The 22,049-nt window shown below is 45.2% G+C and overlaps 1 protein-coding gene across 1 annotated transcript in view; it reads left to right on the top strand.

Moving 5' to 3' along the window:
- The window catches only part of MVK (mevalonate kinase), a 165,883-nt gene that overhangs the window by 95,178 nt on the left and 48,656 nt on the right, over positions 1-22,049 (top strand). The window contains exons 6-8 of the mRNA XM_069214735.1: positions 7-110; positions 17,701-17,746; positions 18,261-18,351. Of these exons, the coding sequence (XP_069070836.1) occupies positions 7-110; positions 17,701-17,746; positions 18,261-18,351 (241 nt within the window). The remainder of the gene's footprint in view (positions 1-6; positions 111-17,700; positions 17,747-18,260; positions 18,352-22,049) is intronic.

Below are 22,049 nucleotides of genomic sequence, written 5' to 3'. Positions count from 1 at the left end.
CCACAGGTGGACTGTAGATGAACTGAACATTATTAACAAGTGGGCATTTCAGGGAGAGAAGGTCATTCATGGAAACCCATCTGGAGTGGATAATGCTGTTGGTGCTTGGGGTATGTTGGACACATTTTAATTTCATGTTTGCTAGTTCCTTGGTTTACAGTTGGGACAAAAGAATACTTTTGCTTTATTACTACCTTATTATTCTGAACAGAGCTCACCTTTATGGTAAGTATTGTGCATTGTAAAACCTGTCTGAAGTCTGTGTTGGGACAGGCTGCAGTGGATCACGCTGCAGCTTTAGCCCATCTTTGGTCTTCCAATGTTGTCTCAGTTTGCTTGCGATGGGCACCATGAAGCTCAAAGGCCTTCTTGGCTTGTGGGAGGCCCTACAGTTTCCAAGGCCTAGTTTAGTAAGAATTTGAGGTTGCAGCAAGATGGTGGATCCTGTGCAACTGCCATGGGGTGAGGCTTGAACTTGGAGGAACAATCCCTCTTTGCTTGTGATGTAAACTGAAGTCCACTACAGTTGCAACAAGAGCTGTCGTTGTTTATGAGACTGGCTCTTGTGGATGTAGGCGGTGAAGGGGATGGACATGGAACATATGCCCATCCTGTGCTACATACTTGGTAAGAAGATACTATCTTGAGGTCTGTAGTCTTTGTTTACCCTGGGTCCATACTGAAGATAACTGCTTAGTGTGTAAAGCCATTTGGTGCAACAGACCATTCAACATCAGAGGGAAAGAATGGCTGCACTAGTTTGTCAAGTATGACTCCAAGAGGATGTCACTATACCATTTGCCAATCCAAACCTCAAAAAGGAATGGTTACAAAAAGACACAACAGACGAAAGAGATGTTCACCTTGAGGACAACAAAGTGTAAGAGCATCTTTTGAAATAGAAGTACCAACAGAAGATTAAAGTACATTTTAATCTGGATGGTGGCATAATCATCAGATACCCTACAGCAGGCTTTCATTCATCTGTGCCAGACATCAAGGGAAAGAAATTACCATTTTAGGATGTCAATCCAATTGAATCTAGGAATTTCCCTACACTGAAAAAGACAAAAGCTGTCCCAACTTACTCAGCAGCACCACTTGCTACACCTCGTGTCTTTCCCTTGACTTCAAAAAGAACCTAAGGCTGAGGAGGGGGTAGCCAGGAAGAGCAGGTGGAGTGGGGAAGAGCAAAACAAAGCATATTTCCTCATGTTATGCAGTTATTCAGTGGGCTGAACTTTACACTAAGATTATCCTGCACCAGACTCTCTAATTGTTTATATTGCTGGAAAGAAGAATTTTAACTAGTATGCAAGGAATAAGTCTCCTCCAGGAACGGAGAGTGAGAGCAGCTGGCTAGAAGGTGGTATAGGGTGCAGCCATAGGTTGGTGAATTGCCAGTGACTGGTATTGCCATCTAGAAATGATCTTCATGAATGGATAGAAATAGAGGAGGTTATTCAGTACACCCCTGAAGCTCCACAGGGAAAATGTAGAAGTTGGTGAAAGAGGGTAATACTGCCTCAAATGCAAGCATTTTCTGTGTCTTAGATACAGCAGAAACAGCTCGCAGACAGAAACAACAGTCTGCTTTCAGTAGATGTTCACTGCCAGATTTTCAGAGCCTAGACCTGTGGATGGTGATCATCTGATTGGCCTCAAGTTGAGAAAGTTAGATAAAGTATGTAGAAAGACACAAACGAATCCCTCTTTAGTATAAGAGCACACAGATGTGTCGCTCTGTAATGAACTAAAAGCAATTGTAGCATTTGCATCAAACATACATACATGGGCAGAAAAGCAATTTCTTCAATCTCTGCAGAACACTTCGGGGAAACACATCAAAATAGTTTGAGAGCCAGAGGATCTGGAAGAAGACGATCCTACAACCCTTGAGAGTGACTCTGTTCCCCTTCCACTGGACAATACAATGCCTGGATTGGTGGGTATGCAGCAGTAAGTGAGGGTACTGCAACAGATTCCAGCAGATACCACTAAATAATTCACCAAAATAAGACAGGACAAAAAATACCATCCTTCTGGAGGAAATGGTTCCAAAAAGGTAACTAACTGTTACAACCTGACTCACTCAGGGGGGGATATGGTTCTTTTGCTGCACAGTGGTGTTTAGGTTTGGATACGTCTCAACTCCCTGATGCACTGTAGTACTTAAGAAGAGCCAACCTTTCTTTTCTTTTGCTCTGACACTCACTCCAGGAGCTAGGTTAGTACTGCACTCAAAACCTGATTATTAGTTCAAACGCAAAAGCATGTTTGAGACAGTAGGGTTTTGTTGTCATGGTGTTTTTCTTCAGGTGAAATTGCACAGTAGCCATACCATGCTGCTCAAGCCAAAAGTAACTTACAATATATTTTTCACTTACAGACTGGTTCTTTCTTCCATTGGTCACCTTGATGTTTTGTTGCAATACTCTTACACTGACTCCTAATGAACCATATTGCTTAAGCTAGTTTCTGTTCCAAAGTTTCATTTTGATCTATGGATATTTCCCAAACCGTGACAAAGGGCAGCTACTTTCGGAATGGTTCTGAGTAATCCTATTTAGGACACGTAATGGCTGCAAGGGATGTGTTGCAACACTTCGGGTAAGCTACTGACATAGTGTTCAGCAATCTTTTGCATCTCATTCCCTTATTTCATTGCTTGTACTGCATTCCAGTCTGTTGCTTGTGCTGACGGTGATTTGTTAGCTTAACTTTGCTTCCTAATGTTTGAAGTTGTCTTGACATAGTTTGACACTAAATCCCAGCTTTATCCTGTATACCCTTTGGTGTTGGGGCTGGCTGGGAAGAGTTCTGAGAGAGTCTCCTCTGTCATCCTGCAAGAAGCTATCAAGGTAACATCTGATATTCAGATTTCGCTTATTGCCTACTAATTTTCACAGTCAAAGTTAGGTAGAAAACTGCACTCCATCTACGACTGGTACCCTGATGCCAATTATAGATGCACAGGTATTAATGGCCAGTTAATTTCAAGATGACAGAATTTGAAGAGATGATCCTGTTTCCATAAGGAGGAGATTACAGTACCTTTGTGTTGAAATATGCTTAATTCTACCTTGCTTGTTAGTCCACCATCTTACTAAGGCTTGCGATAAGTGGCAAATATCAACTCAACATGCTTCCTTTTGGGATTAAGAGACCCACAAGAAGGTTTACCAAATGTCTGGCATTTGTGGCAATGCATCATATCCACAATTCGGAAACTCTAACCCCACACACAACAGACAATTGCTTTGCTGAAAAATCTTGGGCTAACAATCAATGTGCAGCTTCAGATTCCCAATCAGATTCAGAACTGCTTGGGATCAACTATTAGCTCACTGGTGGCAAAAGCTTACTCAAAAGCAGTGTTGTTGTATTTTTCTTTTTTGAAAACATTTTATTGATTTTCCAACACAGGAGCAAGGAAATGCGCCAAACAATGTCAGTAATACATTAGCAAGGTCACTCATTAATTTTACACGAGTCCATTGTAGCTTTACAACACACCGACCGCCAAAGCCATTTGTAACAGAACAGTAGTGCTCACCCCACTTGTTCATGGTGCCTTGTGGGTAGTATCCCCTCCCCATATTTTCAATCCCGAATTGAGTGCCCATGGATTGCTAGCACACAGCTCCAGTTGAATTCCCCTGTAGTCCACCCAATCCTTCCAAATCTTGAAATGCTTTGGGAGGCAGCCCCTGGATAGGTATATAGGATGCTCCAGCCCCATACAGTGGTCCATGCATGTAGCCCATTCCTCTACCAGTGGGGTCTCAGTTGCCTTCAAGCCCTTTGCAATGTCCCTCTTGGCGACCACCACTCCCAGCCATAGGAGCGCCTTCTGGTATAGTGTGAATACCCCCCCCAGCACCCCGTCCCAGAAGTGGCCAGCCCTGGGCAATGCCAAAATGTATGTGGTAAGTCGCCCTCAGCATTACACTGCAGGCAGTTCCCCGCAGTGATCAGGCCTATGCGGTGCAGTCGGGCTATAGTGAAGTAAGTCCTGTGGAATATCTTTAGTTGTATTAAACAAATTTGTGAGGCTATAACTGCCTCCAGTGGGGCCTCCACTGCCTCTCTACAGTCGTCATCCTCATATGGACTCAACTGATCCCCTTCATCGGTTCCGAGAGGTTGCGCAACAAATTTTGTATATTTTAGATAGTTTGTGGTCTGTGAGGTCCGTAAAGAGGATCTTAGCCTCCATCGGGAAGAACTCTGGATGTCCTCCGTCAGCAAAGTAGGGAGAAGGGCATGGCAGAGTGGCAAATACTGGAAGAATTGTGTGTGGTGAAAGTCATACTCTTCTTGCAAGTTTTGGCAAGACTTCAGCATCCCCATATGGAGTATATCTCCCAACTTAGAAATGCCTATGACATCCCAAGCGCAAATGCTTGGGATGTCATAGGCCGCAAACTGTGAGAGTCGAACACCCTGCAACAACGGAGTCTCCATAGCGAGACGGTCCATCCATCCTATTCTGATGGATACAACTACCTGTGGATTCCTCACCTCATGAATACTCCCATGGCGCCAGCATTCGACGGAAATCTTCTTACTAGTCTCTGCACGAGGACGTCACTGTCGCCTACGCGACGCCGTCTGACGTCATACAGGCAATAAGAGGTCCTCGACGACGTGCGGACGTCAGTTCCCTTTTTTCCGTGCATTCGAAACGGTTATCTTCGAGGGAGCAACTGTTACTCTTGCGGTTACAGTGTATATCTTGCTGCGTACTCTTTCTCTGTGGAAATAATGTCGCAGAGAAAGTCTGGATTTAAGCCTTGTCGTGAGTGTGGAGGCAAGATGTCGGTGACGGATCCTCATTCCGATTGCCTTTGGTGTTTGAGCTCCGACCACGACGTCTCGACTTGTGATTCATGTCAGCACATGAATCCGAAGGCCCTTAAAGAACGTGAGGCGAAGCTGTTTATGGCCAAGTCAAAGGAGAAGCATCACAAGAAGTCTTCTCCAAGACATCGGCGTCATCGAGACTCCCGGCGCCGTAGAGAATCTCGGCGTCATTCAAGGGAGGCTCGTTCCAGGTCTCCGGATCGGCGCCGAAAGACATGGGAGGTCAGCCCCACGGTGACGCCGCATCCTTCGACGCCGTTGCCCTCTCCGGCGTCACCAACTTCGCCTGGACAGGCGTCGGTGATTGAGGTATTGGAGCCTCAAGTGTTTTCTCCGGCGCAGACGCCGAGGCTGGCGTCGGGGTCGCCTCCGAGACAGGCACCCCAGTATCCGGCTTTTCCCACCCCTGGAGCCGATAGTTCCGCATTCTTGAATGCGATGTATGCCATCTTCCAACAGATGGCTCCAGGGGGTGCTCCGGCTGGGCCTTTGGCCTTTTCTTTGGGTGATCCTGCGCCTCTTCGGCCGGCACCCTTTATGCCCTTTCTCCCGTTTGGGAACGTGGGCTCGGCGCCAGTGTCGGCGCCGGTGGCCGCTCCGGTGGCTTCGGAGGGATTGGCCCCAGGGATTTCCATCCCGTCGACGTCGAGATTTCGGCCTGTGACTCCGATGGGTCCATCTGTTTCAGCTGCTCTTCAGTCGGCGCCGAAGTTACCTGTGGCGCCGGATGCGGCGTCGGTGGCTTCGGAAGATCGGCGCCGATCTCCGACTTCGGCGGAGGCATTGTCGACTCCGCGGATTGAGCAACGACTGCATTCAAGGAGGCGTGCTCTCCGGGTACTAGAAGAGCAGGAGTACCAACGAGCCCTAGAGGAAGGAGAGCTAGAGGACTCGGGTGATGGGCTGCGTGGACTGGAGTCGGCCAGTGGGCTGGACACTTCCCCTGAGTGGGACCTTTCGTCCCCGGGGGAATATACTGAGGAAGCTGCTTCCTTTCATACAGTGGTACGGAAGGCAGCTAGTTTTTTGGACCTGCCTTTGCCGGTGGTGGAGGCGAAACAAAACCTTTTGACGGAGGTGTTGCATCCGGCTTCAGCCGCGGCGGAGCCTCTGTTACCTTTTAATGACGCTCTGCTGGATCCGGTTTTAGAGGTGTGGAAGAGGCCGGCATCTTCCCCAGCAGTTCACAGAGCCGTGGCCAGGAGGTATCGGACGGCTCCAACTGATCCTGGTTTCCTATCTAGGCACCCTACGCCGGAGAGCTTGGTAGTGCAGGCCTCCTGTTCGTCCAAGTCAGCGCCTGATTCTTTCCCGACGGTGCCTGGGGACAGAGACTCAAAAAAGCTAGAGGCGCAGTCGAAGAAGATTTTTTCGTCCTGCAGTCTGGCGTTAAAAGCCACTAATGCGACCTGTATCCTGGGGAGGTATATTCATGCTCTGATGGATGACATCTCCTCTTCGTTTACAGAGCTTCCCCAGGGTCTTTTGGATCTTGTCTCTGATGCCCAGGCTGCTGCGACCCAAATTATCCAGACGGGACTGGATACCACCGACTCGGTAGCCATAGCAATGGGCACAACTGTGGTGGAAAGGAGACAGGCCTGGCTCCGTAACTCGGGCTTTTCGGCAGATGTACAGTCCACATTGTTGGATCTCCCGTTTGATGGGGACAAACTGTTTGGGGCTAAGGCTGATTCGGCCTTGGAACGTTTTAGGGAGAGCAGGGCCACGGCTAAGTCGTTGGGACTCCAAGCTCCTTCTTCCACGGCCTCTTCCAGATTCTTCAGGAGGTTTCGTGGATTTGGGCGTGGCTCTTCCTCCTCTTCCTTTCGGGGAAGATATCAGCAACCTGCCTCTTCCCATCCCTATAGATCTTTTAGGGGGAGGGGTAGGGTCCGCACCAGGGGAGCTTCTCAGCAGCACTCTGCCTCTTCCTCATCCTCTGGCGGGGTGCAGCAGGGGAAGCAGCCTTAGGCTTCCACCATTTCCCACTCACTCCTCTCCTGTAGGGGGAAGATTACAGCATTTTCTCACCAAATGGGAGACTGTTACGTCGGACACTTGGGTTCTCAGTGTTGTGGGAAAAGGCTACACCCTTCCCTTTCGGGAGTTTCCGCCCCTCATCCCGCCCCGCCCTTCGTATTGTTCACAAGAACACCTCCTGTTGCTAGAACAGGAGGTAGAAGTCCTCCTTTTAAAGGGCGCGGTGGAGTTTGTCCCGGAGCAGGAAAGGGGTCAAGGAGTTTACTCAAGGTATTTCCTGATTCCCAAGAAGGATGGTCGTTTGAGACCAATTCTGGACCTGAGGATCTTGAATTGGTTCCTCAAGCAGGAAAAGTTCAAGATGCTGACCCTAGCACAGGTGCTTTTGGCGTTGAACATGGAAGACTGGATGGTGTCTGTCGACTTGCAGGATGCTTACTTTCATATCCCGATACTCAAGTCACACAGGAAGTATCTCCGGTTTGTGGTGGGATCGCAACACTACCAGTTTGCGGTCCTTCCGTTTGGTCTTACTTCAGCACCTCGAGTCTTCACGAAGGTGATGTCGGTGGTTGCGGCAGAGCTCAGAAGGAAGGGGATAGCAGTATTCCCTTACTTGGACGATTGGTTGATCAAAGCCAAGTCCCCGGAGCTTGTGTTGCGTCATCTGCAGTCAACAACCCAGTTGTTGTTCGACCTGGGCTTTTCGGTGAACGAGCCCAAATCTCACCTAGAGCCCTCTCAGCGCCTCCTGTTCATAGGGGCAGTACTGGATACAACATTGGGTCGGGCCTTTCCTCCGCCTCAGCGGATTCAAGATATTCAGGATTTGGTTCCAATGTTTCGAAATGGAGCGGTAGTTCCAGTCCTCAAGGTCCTTCGTCTGCTCGGTCTGTTTGCCTCCTGCATTCTGTTGGTCACGCATGCTCGCTGGCACATGAGGGCTCTTCAGTGGTGCCTCCGAAGGCAGTGGTCTCAACACAGAGGGGATCTAGAGGGTACTGTCAAGATCTCCAGAGATGCTGCTGTGGATTTGAAGTGGTGGATTGCAAGCAACAATCTTTCACAAGGAAAGCCGTTCCAGCAGTCGCCACCAGTGGCCACAGTCATAACGGATGCTTCCACTCTAGGGTGGGGAGCTCATCTGGGGGATCTGGAGATCAAAGGTCTTTGGTCTCCAGAGGAACAGATTTTTCACATCAATCTGTTAGAGTTACGGGCTGTACGTCTGGCTCTCAAGGCCTTCCTCCCTTCCCTTCGTGGTCAGTCGGTACAGGTCCTAACGGACAATACTACCACGATGTGGTACATAAACAAGCAGGGAGGAGTGGGGTCGTACCTTCTCTGCAGAGAAGCTCTTCGACTATGGTCCTGGGCAAAGGACCATCGGATTTGCTTGATAGCAAACCATCTGGCCGGAGTTTTGAACGTGCGTGCGGACAGTCTCAGTCGCCACTTCTCGGCAGACCACGAGTGGCGTCTCCATCCAGATCAAGTCCGTTTAATCTTCCAGAAGTGGGGGTTTCCTCGGGTAGATCTGTTCGCCACTCGAGAGAACGTGCATTGTCCGTTGTTCTGCAGCCTTCAGTATCCGATGCAGGAAGCGTTGGGGGACGCGTTTCAAATGACCTGGTGCGGCCAGTTGCTTTACGCGTTTCCTCCCATACCCTTGATTCCTCGAGTATTGAGGAAGATTCGCCAAGACCGGGCTCTAGTAATCTTAATAGCTCCGGATTGGCCAAGGAGGGTGTGGTACTCCGACCTTCTCCAACTCTCAATGTGCCCGCCGCTCCGTCTCCCTTTCAGGGCAGACCTCCTCTCACAGTCGCAGGGGCAGGTTCTACACCCCAACCTCCAGAGTCTGCACCTACATGCCTGGAGATTGAACGGGGCAACCTGAGTTCCTTCTCTCTCCCGCCTGAGGTAGTGGATGTTATATTAGCGGCCAGGCGACACTCCACTAAATCTATCTACGCTAATAGGTGGTCTAAATTTGTTGCGTGGTGTGGAGAGAGGCAGATTGATCCTTTACATGCTCATCTATCGGACGTTTTGTCTTTTGCTCTATCTCTGGCGCAGAAAGGTTGTGCAGTGGCTACCATTAAAGGTTATTTATCGGCCTTGTCAGCCTTCATATGTCTTCCAGACCAACCATCTTTATTTAAATCCCCTATTGTTATCAGATTCTTGAAAGGTCTTCTAAATCAATATCCTCCAAAGCCATTCGTTATGCCGCAATGGGATTTGTCCTTAGTCCTGACTTTCCTTATGGGGTCCCCTTTTGAACCTATGCATTCTTGCCCCTTGAGATATTTGTTTTTAAAAACAGTCTTCCTGATAGCTATAACATCAGCAAGGAGAGTGAGTGAGTTGCAGGCCTTATCAGTAAAACCCCCTTATACAACTTTTTATGGGGATAAGGTGGTGTTGAGGACCAAGGCTGCTTTCCTCCCGAAGGTTGTTTCACCCTTCCATTTGGCTCAGGCAATTACTTTGTCCACGTTCTATCCTCCGCCTCATCCTTCCAAAGAGGAAGAAAGACTGCACCGTCTGGACCCAAAGAGAGCGTTGAGCTTCTTTATCGATAGAACAAGGGATTTCAGGCTGGAGGATCAGCTGTTTATTGGATACGTGGGCAAGAGGAGAGGAAAGGCAGTCCACAAGAGAACACTATCCAGGTGGGTTGTTCTTTGCATTAAAATATGTTACTCTTTGGCAAAGAAGGATCCTCCTGAGGGCATTAGAGCTCATTCCACCAGAGCTAAGTCGGCCACTTCGGCCTTAGCCAGAGGTGTTCCTGTGGTCGACATCTGCAAGGCCGCAACTTGGTCGTCCCTTCACACTTTTGCAAAACATTACTGTTTAGATTCTGAGGTTAGAAGGGACGGCCATTTTGCACGGTCAGTACTGCAGGATTTCTTGGTTTGACCATTTAGGCACCCACCGCCGGGCGTGGTACTGCTTTGGGACTCTATTCATGAGGTGAGGAATCCACAGGTAGTTGTATCCATCAGAAGAACGAGTTACTTACCTTCGGTAACGACTTTTCTGGTGGATACATTAGCTACCTGTGGATTCCTCACGGTCCCACCCACCTCCCCGTTGCCTTTATGGTCTTGCCAAGTAATCCTTGAGTGCGCTCCTCTTGGTCTTTGAGGGTGCAATAGATGTATATATATAATATATTTATATATATATAGGTATATGTGTATATATCTTTATGTATATACTTGGTGTGTGTATATATTTTAAAAGAGAGAGTTTTATATATATATATATATATGTACATAAAAAGATTTACAGTTATTCATACAATGTGGTGTATTTTTACAATATAATGGATGTTGCTTTGTTCTTTCATTGCATTGCCTGGTTGTTCTCATGCACGTAAAAAATGATTGGTACTGACGTCCGCACGTCGTCGAGGACCTCTTATTGCCTGTATGACGTCAGACGGCGTCGCGTAGGCGACAGTGACGTCCTCGTCGACGTGCAGAGACTAGTAAGAAGATTTCCGTCGAATGCTGGCGCCATGGGAGTATTCATGAGGTGAGGAATCCACAGGTAGCTAATGTATCCACCAGAAAAGTCGTTACCGAAGGTAAGTAACTCGTTCTTCTCTTCTTGGCCGTGCTCCATATCTCGAGCACAATCTGTGTGTTCCCTCCGTACAGCAAGTGAGGGCAGTCCTGGTCTCCCAGCATCCAACCTTCAGCTGCATATGCCGGTCCTTCGAACCCGCGAACCACTGCTCATTCAAAATGAGTAAGTGGGCTGCCCAGTAATAAAGGAGTATATTTGGGGTGGCAATCTTCCAATCAATCATCGTTTTACAACACTTCCCCATGGCAATGCGGGGTGTACTCCTGCCCCACCCCCAAGCAACAATCTAAGCAGTGCATTGACTTTAGTGAAGAAAGTTTTAGTAATTGGGAATAGGTGGTTCTGAAGGTGGTACAGGAGACGCGGCAGGGACCCCTTCTTGAAAATTGCTGAACGCCTCATCGGGGACAAAGGGAGAGCAGACCAGAAGTTAATATCTTGTCCAAGACCTATTGCCAATTTGCAATCAAAGGAATGTCTTGTGTCATCTTAACGTATACCCTCCCAGGTACTTAAATCTAAGGGGAAGTATCGGAATCCCCGCCGCCCGTGGAAAGTCCTTCGGGCAAGAAGCAATTGGATAAATTGCTTATTTGTGGGCGTTCAGCTGTAAGCCAGAATAGAATGCAAAAACATCCAAGATTTGGAGTGCCCTGGGGCCCGAAGTTGCCAGATCATTTAGAAATAGAAGTACATAATCTGAGAGAGTGCAAATCTATATCCAACTTCTGCTGACCATTGGAAGCCCCGGTAAAGCACGTCTACCCTCACTCAAGCCGCCAGCTGTTCAATCACCAGTGCAAAAAGCAAGAGTGGCAGCGGACAACCCTGTGCCCCTGGAAACCACTCCAAAACCGCACCCCAACCCACACCCTGGCCATCAGACCCATGTAGAGAAGGTGAACGCCAAGTCAACCGAATCGAATGCCTTCTGAAAGTCAAAGGACAACAGGGCTCAGTGATCTTGATAGGCTGTACTCAAAGCAATCATGTTAAACTCTCCCATGGTTATGCCGGGTTGCCCGGTGGGGCATGAACCCGGATTGGTCGGGGTGCACCAGATGGTAAAGACTCCCAGCAAACAGGATTTTGGCCCATAATTTTGCCTCCACATTAAGAAGCGATATAGGTCTGAAGTCTTCACAACGTCTACCTTCAGTGCCCGGTTTCGGAAACACTACAGTCTCGGCCAGCCGGAGATCGAGAAGTAATTGACCGGTCTCCACTGCAGCACGAAAAGTGTCTAGCAGAAGGGGGCCTGCCTGTGGCCACACCAGGCACCGGAATTCAGCTGGGAAGCCATTTGGGCCCAGTGCACTTGCCTGCTTGAAGCTGAGCCAGGGCTGCTCGCAGCTCCTCCCTTTGACATCGGCCTCCAGGGTCTTGCTCTTCCCTGGGTTCAGTCATGGCATCAGTAAGTCTGCCGCAAATTGGAGTAGGTCCTTGCGGGGGCTAAGGGGACCTGTGCTATGTAGTGAACAGTAATAATTGGCACATGTTTCTGGGATGGGTTCGCTCCTGGGAACCATCATCTGCCAGCAGGTAGGCCACTGGGGGCCCCTGTCTCCCTCGGAGTACACAGCCAGTGCAGCCTTTTGCTGGCCTTGTCACCAGTAGCAGCTGGTGACATTTGAAAGTGGCAGGGCATAAAAGTCTGAGTACGACTTTTATTTAGCGAGTGAAGTGAGGACGCTGAATGGACATACGTGGGGTCGAGGGTGGGTCCTCCTCCCAAGAAAAACATTGAAAAAAGATTGACAAATGGTGCATTTGAAAGGATATAAGTTTACTGAGAAAGCAAGGTTTATAAAACAGTGGGAATGTATAGTCTTGAAATATTATAAATATATTAAAGCTGCCCCATATCTAACATTGGAAATGTTCCAATTCTGAAATTGTGAGACTGAATTAGATAATATTGAGGCCTTTGGAAGGAGTAGGGCCTTCAGTTATGTGTGCTTTATGTTAGATATGTTTGTCCTTTTTCTCTTTTCATCTCACCCATCTGCACATTTTCAACTTCCTCTCTCCTCTGCAACACCCTCTTTTCAATCTTGCCTGAATGCACTTCCTCGCATCTCCCTCATTTTATAACCCCAAACATACTTTGCCCTCATTCACATTTAAGCATGTTATTTCCTTTTGCTTTTGCCTTCTAAATATTTTGACCACTGTGCACCCTCTTCACACACACACTTACACTAAATTTTAATTGTAACTGGAACACGTGACCATTGGTCTGTGTGCTCTGCAGAGATGCCAACAAACTCACAGGCACTTTGCTTTACCTTCAGCCTTGGCACCAGTGCTCTCAAAGCCTCTCAAACACCTGGCACAAGTCAAAATCTGCACCATGCAAGAATAATAAAATGCACAAAACAATACAGCAACAGAGCATGATGAAACAGTTAACTCTCCTGGCGAATGCAACATTAAGTAGAATGTGAAATAAGAGGAACTAAATTGCTTTTTAACATTCTTTGTTTGCATATCAATGTTTTTGGCATTAATGCGAAGGGCATGACGATCAGGCCAGTTGTAAAGGCATACAGTAGATAGGTGCCTTTACTGTAAGCACATATTTCTCCCTTTGCACTTGAGTCCGATATTTGGATCAATTTCACAAGGGAACAAGAACCCTGCTCCTCTTTTGGATCAATTTCGTGAGGGAACAAATACAGCAGCTCCACTTTTGAAGGAGCCAGCGATTTGCCGCCAGGGCCCGGGGTATCACAGTGGCAAGGGGTCTCAGTACAATAAAAATAACTCAAGTATGCATTATAACACTTACCATTACCGAAGCCAAGGCACTAAATCACACGTGCTTTCATCCACTCCTACTGCGTGACAAATGGGGAAAGGTGGGAGCTAAGCCTGTGAATGACAGATGGCTGCCCTCACGCAGGGATGAAGACTCTGACGCCCAAAATCATGATGCAAAAAGCGTCAGTGGCCTATAGTGAATACTGCCATAGACCACAATGGAAATGAAGGGCTTTAGAGCAGTCAGCCTTGCGTTGTGCTTCACAGTGTAAAACGATGATTTACTGCCTGGCTTCCGTCACCTGCTTCAAGGCGAGGCTAGCCAGGCAGCCCAGACTTAAATGCATCAATTTGTTTAGAGTTAGGATCATTACGATCGCATCTCTGAACAAATCGATCTATTTGTTATTTTTCGCTATAAATGTGTTTGAAGTTCAGAGGGGCACAGCCCCTCAGCCCTAAAGGAGAAACCATTGATAGATTCTACTGCTAGAGGCTAGCCATGCTTCTCTTGCCTAGTCTGTTAGCTCATGTCTGAGCACCATTTGGGTATGCAGTGAGTCTCTCAGGAGAGATTCCTGCTGGGTAAGCACAGGTTGACTTTCTTTACGAGGCGTCAGTCTCTGAGAAAGTGGAAGATGATGAAATCTTTGCGTATTGTAGCATCATGTAGTGCTAGCTCCAAATGTGCAATAGCAGATGCACCACAGCTCAAGAGGGCTTAGTGAAGCATTGCTATACATCTAGTAGCCTCTTTGGTGAGGAATCTGGTGTTGATGTTGCCTAAAGGACATCACCAACTACTGTGGCCTAACAACAGTTGACCAGAACAAAAGAAGCTTCCCGACAGGATGGCAGGACAGAGCAAGTGGTCAGTGAATAAAGTCCAACAAAATAAGAATCTTTTGGAACTCATGGCAGTGCTCCTAACAAAGTTCCCATTGCGCAGAGCATCTTGCAGGGATGGAAAACTATTCCACAGTTCTGTTGAGCGGAAAGTATTAAAGGTCACACAAATGGGAGGCCAGGATAGTGTTCACAACATTTTTTTTAATACATTGGGGACACCTCACCGAGAACTGTTTACAACACTAAAAGCAAAAACTAACCAAATTGTTCCTTCCAAGTTCCCATAGTACTAGACAGTAGGCAATGCTGTTTGGATAGATTGGCCAGGAACATTTGCTTTCACATTTGGCTCTCTTCCTCTTCTTCCATATGCCATAGGGAAAATGTGTCAGGATTCACTGCCAATTCTCGTCATTGCTCTAACATAGGCCAGTCACACATGGTTCACCCTTCTACTGGAAATAGCCGAACATCCATTCAGCAAGTTGTCAAATCAGGGAGACTTGCTACGCTCACATGAATAACGCTCTTATGTGCAATTTAACATTCAGTGAAGTTGGTGATCTGGCACCTGAGATCCTAGAATTTGACTTCTTACTACATGCATTGACATTCTTAAACAAGCACCACAGACTACAAGAGAATGTTATGTAACAATATAGACATGTTTTGCTAACTATTGCATTGCAATGCAAGATTATTCTCTCTAAGCTTCAGAAAAGGATATTAAATACAATGGCTATACTCAAATGCAACTCCTAAAGTTTGTGTTTATGTGCTTCCCAAAATAGCCTCTAGCTGTTAGAGACAATGCTGCAACAAGTGCAGATATTGCAAATTGTTCCACACTGGGAGAGGGGGGGCACTCAATATGTCTTGAAAAACCTGATCACAGTGGTCCTGAAGTTAATCACACTTCTTTATTTGTATACCATATTTCCTTAACAAATAGCCAATTTGTTTCATTCTCCTCAAACCTCTTAAGGGCCGTAAACGATGTAAACACCCCAAAAATTATAATTCCTAAAAAATATATAAAGTTATCCAAACGACAGCAGAATAAACATGTACCAATAAATCATTCAGGTTATAATACCCATTTTGAGGTCTATCAATGAATTGAGGCCTAAGGAAATGTAATTGCCAAATTGTAATCTCATTGTATCAGTTTAACAATATTGGTTAATCAATATTTAACGTGTTAAAATAAACGAGGGTATGTAAGTTTCCACTGTAGTGTAATAAAATTCAACAAACCATATATTTCTTTCATTCATATAGTATAGGCAATAACAAATTAATTGTTAAATTGAGAACCAATATGTTTAACACATACCAGTCCAGTCATTTTTCATGATAACATTCACATAAGATGGTCCATTAGTGTATGACTAATGTATCATCAATCAAGTTCAGGGAATAAAGCGCATATGTCTCAAACAAGGTTAGTTTCTAATTTAACATTGAGGGTACAGAGTTGCTTACAGAAAACAAGACTCCAAACATAATTTCTGTATTAGAAAGCTGTTGTTATCAATATTATGTGTGGGTATCAACTTTGCATAGAAAGGAAACACTTTAGTGTCTTCTCTCCTTTAGTCAATGTTATGATCAAAACTATGGGGGTACATAACTGTTAACTATAGAAATCTTTCCACTTTTTTGCCTATTCAGTTAGAGAGAATAAGAATAAAGAGATGTAATATCGGGATAGTAACCCGATTCTTTATGGTTTCTATAAATTTCCACTTATCACCATCTAGGATAGAATAAATGAGGAAATTCAGTTGTAAGTTTAATCAGTTCAAATGGCCATTTTTAGAACTCGCTTGAGACTGTGCATGCACTGTTGCTTGCAGACATTTTGTTGAGTTGCAGTGGGCTTCGAGCCCGTCCATTGCTTACCATTAGTTGGCTTCATCGCCACTCTCATTTCCTTGCCTCTTTTAGTCAGTGCATGCTGGCTTTACTTCCTCTTCGTATGTTTGTCACTCCGATGGAGCATGACCCCAGTACTTCTGTCCTTCCACAGCATGCACTTTCAGGGCTATGTTTTTCTTTAATAATCACTCCATAGGAGCGCATGTGTTTCCAGTCCGTGTCCCTCATTGCACATACCCCTGCCCTGCTCCGTGTTGTTGCTTGCCCCCTCCTGTCCATCTTCATGTTGTTGCTTGCATGGCTGCCGTGCAGCATGTCTGATTTTCTTTTTTTTTTTTTTGTATTTTAAGCGCTTCGATGCAGCACTGGCTGCAACATAACGTGTTTTTCAGTGCTGGCAGGAGCCATTTACACCCTCCGCGTTGCACGCCCGTCCTTACGTTAAAGTATGTTTTTTAAATTGATAAGTAGGTGCATTCAGATTTGTTATGCAAGGGCAAATCAGACCATTGGCTTAAAGGTGTGTAACAAGCAAACTCCACTTGGAAGAAGGGAAATGCAATGATCTTTTTAGGAAACATTTCAATAGCTGACATTTGTAGAGCAGCAACAGGGACATTAGTCGACACTTTCACAAAGCCCTACAGGTTCAATATACAGGCTAGGAAAGATGCACAAGTTGGACTGATAGTTAAAGAGATCTTGGCTTTGTCTTCTGCAGGTAAATACTCTGATGGAGAGGTGACCATTTTGCTATTTGCTCAGCAAGTTAATCTACTGTTCACTTGCAACACATGTGAAAAGTTGCTTATTTGTAACAATCAGTTTGCAGCTTGTTGCAGATTTATATGTGACCCTCCCAGCTGCCCAGGGATTGAAAACAGGTTAGAGAATATTATTGATTGTTTTTTTTTTCTAGACCTATATTTGTTCAGACGGCGAAAATTATGTACCCAATAAAGTCATGTCTGTGCCCTTGTGCATTTGTGTTTCAGGAGGCATGACAACAAGACTTTTAGAATCGTAACAAAATACTTTGAAAGTAAAAAAAAGTTAAAGGTTGATGGCAGGAGAGTGCACTGCATCTGAAAATACTAAACTAAAAGCTACAGTCAGATTGTTACAAGTCAATACTTTTTCATTATAGCTATTGCCAGAACAATTTTCTGTTATGTAAAACTATCTTTGGCACTATACGGTAATTTTTCATTAACAAGGGAAAAGGCAAGGTTTTTGTTGAAATAATTATATCGTTGAGCATTTCAGAAGTTCCCTTGTATTTAAACGTATGTGTCCAATGCTAAGATTTTCAACCAGTCTTAATATTTGCGCTTACAACGTGATTGTGCTGTAAACGTTGCTCGTTATTTGACATATTATAATACCCCGTCCCCTCTGAAAGAGCAGCCACATATTAGTTGGTGCTAGGGGAATTAGTGCACAAATTCTTCTAAAGTGCCACAAACAGATTGCTCTGCCTAGCACAGGAAATCATGTCATATTATGTATACTAGATACAGTTGGTCAGTTATGCGCACCTAGTAAAAACACCAGTGTCTGGAATACACTGTTGTCTGTGGCACTTGCAGGGCAACAGATTCCCTTGATCACACTGAATATCAGGTTTGAATTTTACTACATGACTGCAAGATATTTGCACCAAACTTTTCCAAAGGACGACTGCTGCTTACTCCTGTGTTTGCATGGGTTCAAATTTGGAAGTATCTTACAAATCTGTTTTTTTGTGTTGCTTAGGAGGTGCCCTGCGATATCGTGCTGGAAAAATAACCACATTAAACCGGTAAGTTCATAGAAAACCAATGGCTCAACTGTTATCCCAATGTTGAGAAGCCTTCACAACTGGGCTCCTGGTTCTAATTTAGTTATTTGAAAGTCATCAGCATGGACGTTTGGCTTTTGATTCTGAAAGCCTTAAGGTGGTACCTATTGCCATTTATTTCTGCACTCTTTGTCAAAGATTGAATTAGTACAGAATCTAAATTCTACAACTGGGAACTGTATTTACAAAGTAATTAGAAACCTCATGAGCTGCAGTCTCCTGCACTTTCATTTTGACACCTTTTGTCAGCATTAGATTCCCACAACCATCTGATAAGTCTTGGGCAGTTGATCTGCATGACGGTATTCACTCGCTCCCTCTCTCTCTTTCACTATCTTTCTCAATATTGTACATAACGTGATCACTTTATATTTTTACAGTTGTGGTACCCTTGCAATCATTTGAAACATTTTGCTGGAAAAAAATATCAAATGAAGTGTTGAAATATAATCATATGTTCCTTTTTTATTTTTAGGGTACCAACTCTAAAGATTCTTTTAACAAACACAAAAGTACCTCGGAGCACCAAGATACTTGTGGCAGGAGTAAAGAACAAGATCCTAAAGGTGCTGATACAAGTTTTTCTGATGATATGTGCAAGTAGCATTGATGTCAATTGGTGCGTTACTTGTCCAGTGAGTTGTCTACATTTAATGTTTCCCACTTCCTAACCTATGAACATGGAGTTATGCTTCTAACTATACTCAAGCAAGCTAGTGGACTCCTGACATTTTCTCTCATGTGTGGACTGTTGCAGCACAAAATAATTTGCTTGGAGCTGGTGGAATAAGCAGTAAGGATTGCTCTAGAAAGAGAATTGATAAAGTATAGTTAGTGTTACTATATGTCATGCAGTGAGGCAGTTGAAAAGTAAACATCATTGCAGAAAAATCACTGCATAGCTGCCTCTCAAAAATCAGCCGAGAATGGGCTCCAGATAGGGTGAAGATATAGCATAAGTATGAAGGAGGGTGTCTTAGTAGAACACATTGAAGAAACTTGACAAGGGCCACCTGCAGCTCTGCTCCAAGTCCAGCCCATGTGGTGTTGAAGCCTGTACTATGCTCCAACAGCTGACTTGAGCCATGGCTGGTTCTTGTCTAGACAATCATCTGACAGCACTTTGTGAGAGTTTACCATGTGCTGAATTGTAAGCTATGAGATAACAAGGTCCAGGGAGAGGTCCAATTGTTACTGTGTAAGCCTAGATGTCGGAAGGCTAGGAATTTTGTCACTTGTTACTGTGGAAGCCCCATTGTCAGTGACATTCAGTGAGAGACAGAATATTGTTTTCACAGCAGGCTGCCAAAGGGATCCCAGCCTTTTTGAATAAGAACCAAGAAGACTAGAGGTGGATGCAACAGCCACCATTGGATGACAGCCTATCTTTTTTTTAAAACAAGGAGTTTCTGGATCCTGGGATTTCCTTGCTTCAAATGGAAAATATTTCAGAAGAAAGCGGAGGGATATGGCTGCTGGGTCCATAGCTGGGGGGCCGAGGGGGTGTGTGTGTGTGTGGTCAGGTGCCACCCATTCATAGACTAGATAGTGTATGTCCAAACAGTCTCCTGCAAAACAAATAACCATTGACCTCCCCTTGCAATGGGGAAGAACACTGATGAGCAAAACTAGGAAAACATCTGTTTTTTAAAATATTTTTTTAATTAGTTGTTTTTGCATCCGGTGTACAGGCACATCAACTACTGCTTACCAACAAAAGAAACGGGGGGGGGCATACCACCTGTCAGTTTTGGTAAGTCAGGCCGTGGTATATTGTAGTCAAAGGCATAAAAGAAATACACATCAGTGCAGTTCAGTGTATAGTCACAGCTACAGACCTCAGGATCGATAAGAGTAGAGATCACAACTAAGTAAAACAAGAACAATAGAAACAACAGTAATGGTGGAAGGACTTAACCCAGTGTATATTGGATGAGCGTAAGAATGTCTTGTGATGTGCACATGTCTGGGCTATATGCTTGGCAGTTGTCCACCACACCAGTAGGCCCAGGTAGGGCGAATGAAGTCGAGGGGGATCAGTAACTATGTCTGTGGTCCTATGTAAGTACTGATGAATATACTCATTTGAGGTGGCCTTTTATCTTTAATACAGTCCCTGAAGGAGGAGACAACCTCACCCACAGTGGTGTGATGGAGCATTTGCGGAGCCCTCTGGCATTCCCACGTCATAGAGCCTTAGATTGTATGGCAGCCCAACGGAGGACTTCTAGGATAACCTGTGTGAGACCACTACCTGGAACACATATGTTTTTGAGACTAGTAAATGGCCAGTGTGACTAATTGTTTGCCCTCGAAAAAACAATAATTGAATGGAAAGTGATGAATATCCACTGTTATTGGACGTATGGGCCGCTAACATCTTTGCTAGGAGTGGACAGATCACAGCCTTTTAGCTTACATTTGAAGCTATCAAACTTCTTTCATGTTCCAGGGGGGCACTATTCTCTCCATCAGGGAGAAAACAGTGTATCCCATGATGTAGCAGACATGCTCATACCCAATGAATGTCCCTGAGATAGCAGTGTTTTGCTGCACTAACTGGGTACATATTTGTTCTAGGAATAAATAGAGACCTCATGCATTTTGTTACGACATTGGTATGCCCAAGAATCCCATTTGTGACGATGACCTGGATGCTAGCCCCTCAAAAGAGAACTGGAGTTAAGTCAAAGAAATGCCAGGATGCTTATTGGTGTATGGCCTAGAGTACAAACACCAACAGTGTATGGCCTAGAGAACAAACACCAACATAGGAGCTGTTGTGTGTGACTCAACTGTAGTTTAGGATTCTAACTTACCATTCACAATTGGGCAGGTGACCACTTGTGAAAAGTGAAGGAAATTCCTGGGGCCATATCTAAAAGAAAAAGAGCCTGATAAGCAGATTTGGTTAAAAGGGGATAGAACCTCTTGGCAATGATTGTAATTCGCTCTGCAGTTATGGAAATGTGTCTCTGTGAGGTGAATACGAGCAATCTATGTGACACATTTTTGGATGAATAAGATATAAGAAACTACTTTTGCTCTGGTCCTCTGTCCTGAAGTGTATAGGCGTAAGAAGTTATTTTCTTTGTGTTTCTTATTGGTAAGTAATAGAACTCAAAGGAGGGTCCTGTTGGGTCACTTGAGGTTGCTGCAAGGTTTTGAGGGGAAAGGAATGAACAAATTGATTATTTTCTCCATTGTTTGAATGGTGACCGAGAAAAACATTGCTCCAGTGTGGGTAGGTGAAGGAATGAATATGTTCTGGAGATAGGCGTGGAAATATTGATCCTGGGTGGACAAGGTGAGAGCAGAAGTCAATTTTTAACTGGTGGACATTATGAGGCATTAGCCTTGTTTCCAAGGTTGTAGAGAAAAAGTTAACTACAGCACTTTACAGTATGTTAGAAGAAAGCAATATGAAAGCAAGTGGCAAGTGGACAATGCTGGACTCTTTAGTAACATCAGATGCCATTTGCCGTAAATAAAAAAATTAAAAAAAGTGGTTGTATCTCTGACCTGCCCTCTTACCACTGCCCAGATAGTGCTGTGATTGGTGAAGTCTACTCTAGGCATCTCCAGTAGGCCTGAGTCCACATCTTTCATTGGTGGATGATCTGTCTGGCTCACCTTTTCCTAAGGTCATCTCAAAGCAAACAATGCCCTACTCCTGTCAGTTTTTTGTCATTGTGCAGAATCAGCATAAAGTTGCTGGCAATGACTGCGCATTGCCTTTTTTCATCTCTAATCGTGGGTGGTGTGTATATGAAGAACATTGGGAAATGCCTATGCTCTGCTGGTACATGTGGATGTCCCAGGACATCTCCGTTATGCTCATGCAGGGTACTGCAGATACCCCCTACCGGCTGAGAAGCCATAACTCATAGGACCCAACATGGCCAGCTTTCTCAGGCAATTTCTGCATGGCCTTCTGTGGAGTGCCAAGCGGAAATGACTGTTCATTTGGGAAAGCGCTATACTTAAAGTTTAACTGTCTAGCAGATTGACAGTACTGTTCTCATTACAAGTGCAAACTCCACAGGATGTGCCTGATGTTCTGATAAAAGATTGGGGACATTTGGGACCTACAGTAGAGCATTTCTTACTCTTTTTACAGAAGAGCCAGGAGCACAGAATCAAGGTCTGAGTACTAATGGGATCCCATCTGGAATACTTTTACATTTTTATCACAGTCATAACTCATTTTGCCTGCCTGAGTGGAAGGAAATGTTGTGGTCTTCATCCTGACCATGCCCTACCC

This window comes from Pleurodeles waltl, chromosome 11 (assembly GCF_031143425.1).
Source record: "Pleurodeles waltl isolate 20211129_DDA chromosome 11, aPleWal1.hap1.20221129, whole genome shotgun sequence".
Classification (NCBI taxonomy): Eukaryota; Metazoa; Chordata; class Amphibia; order Caudata; family Salamandridae; genus Pleurodeles; species Pleurodeles waltl.
This window is presented reverse-complemented; position numbering and strand designations above follow the sequence as displayed.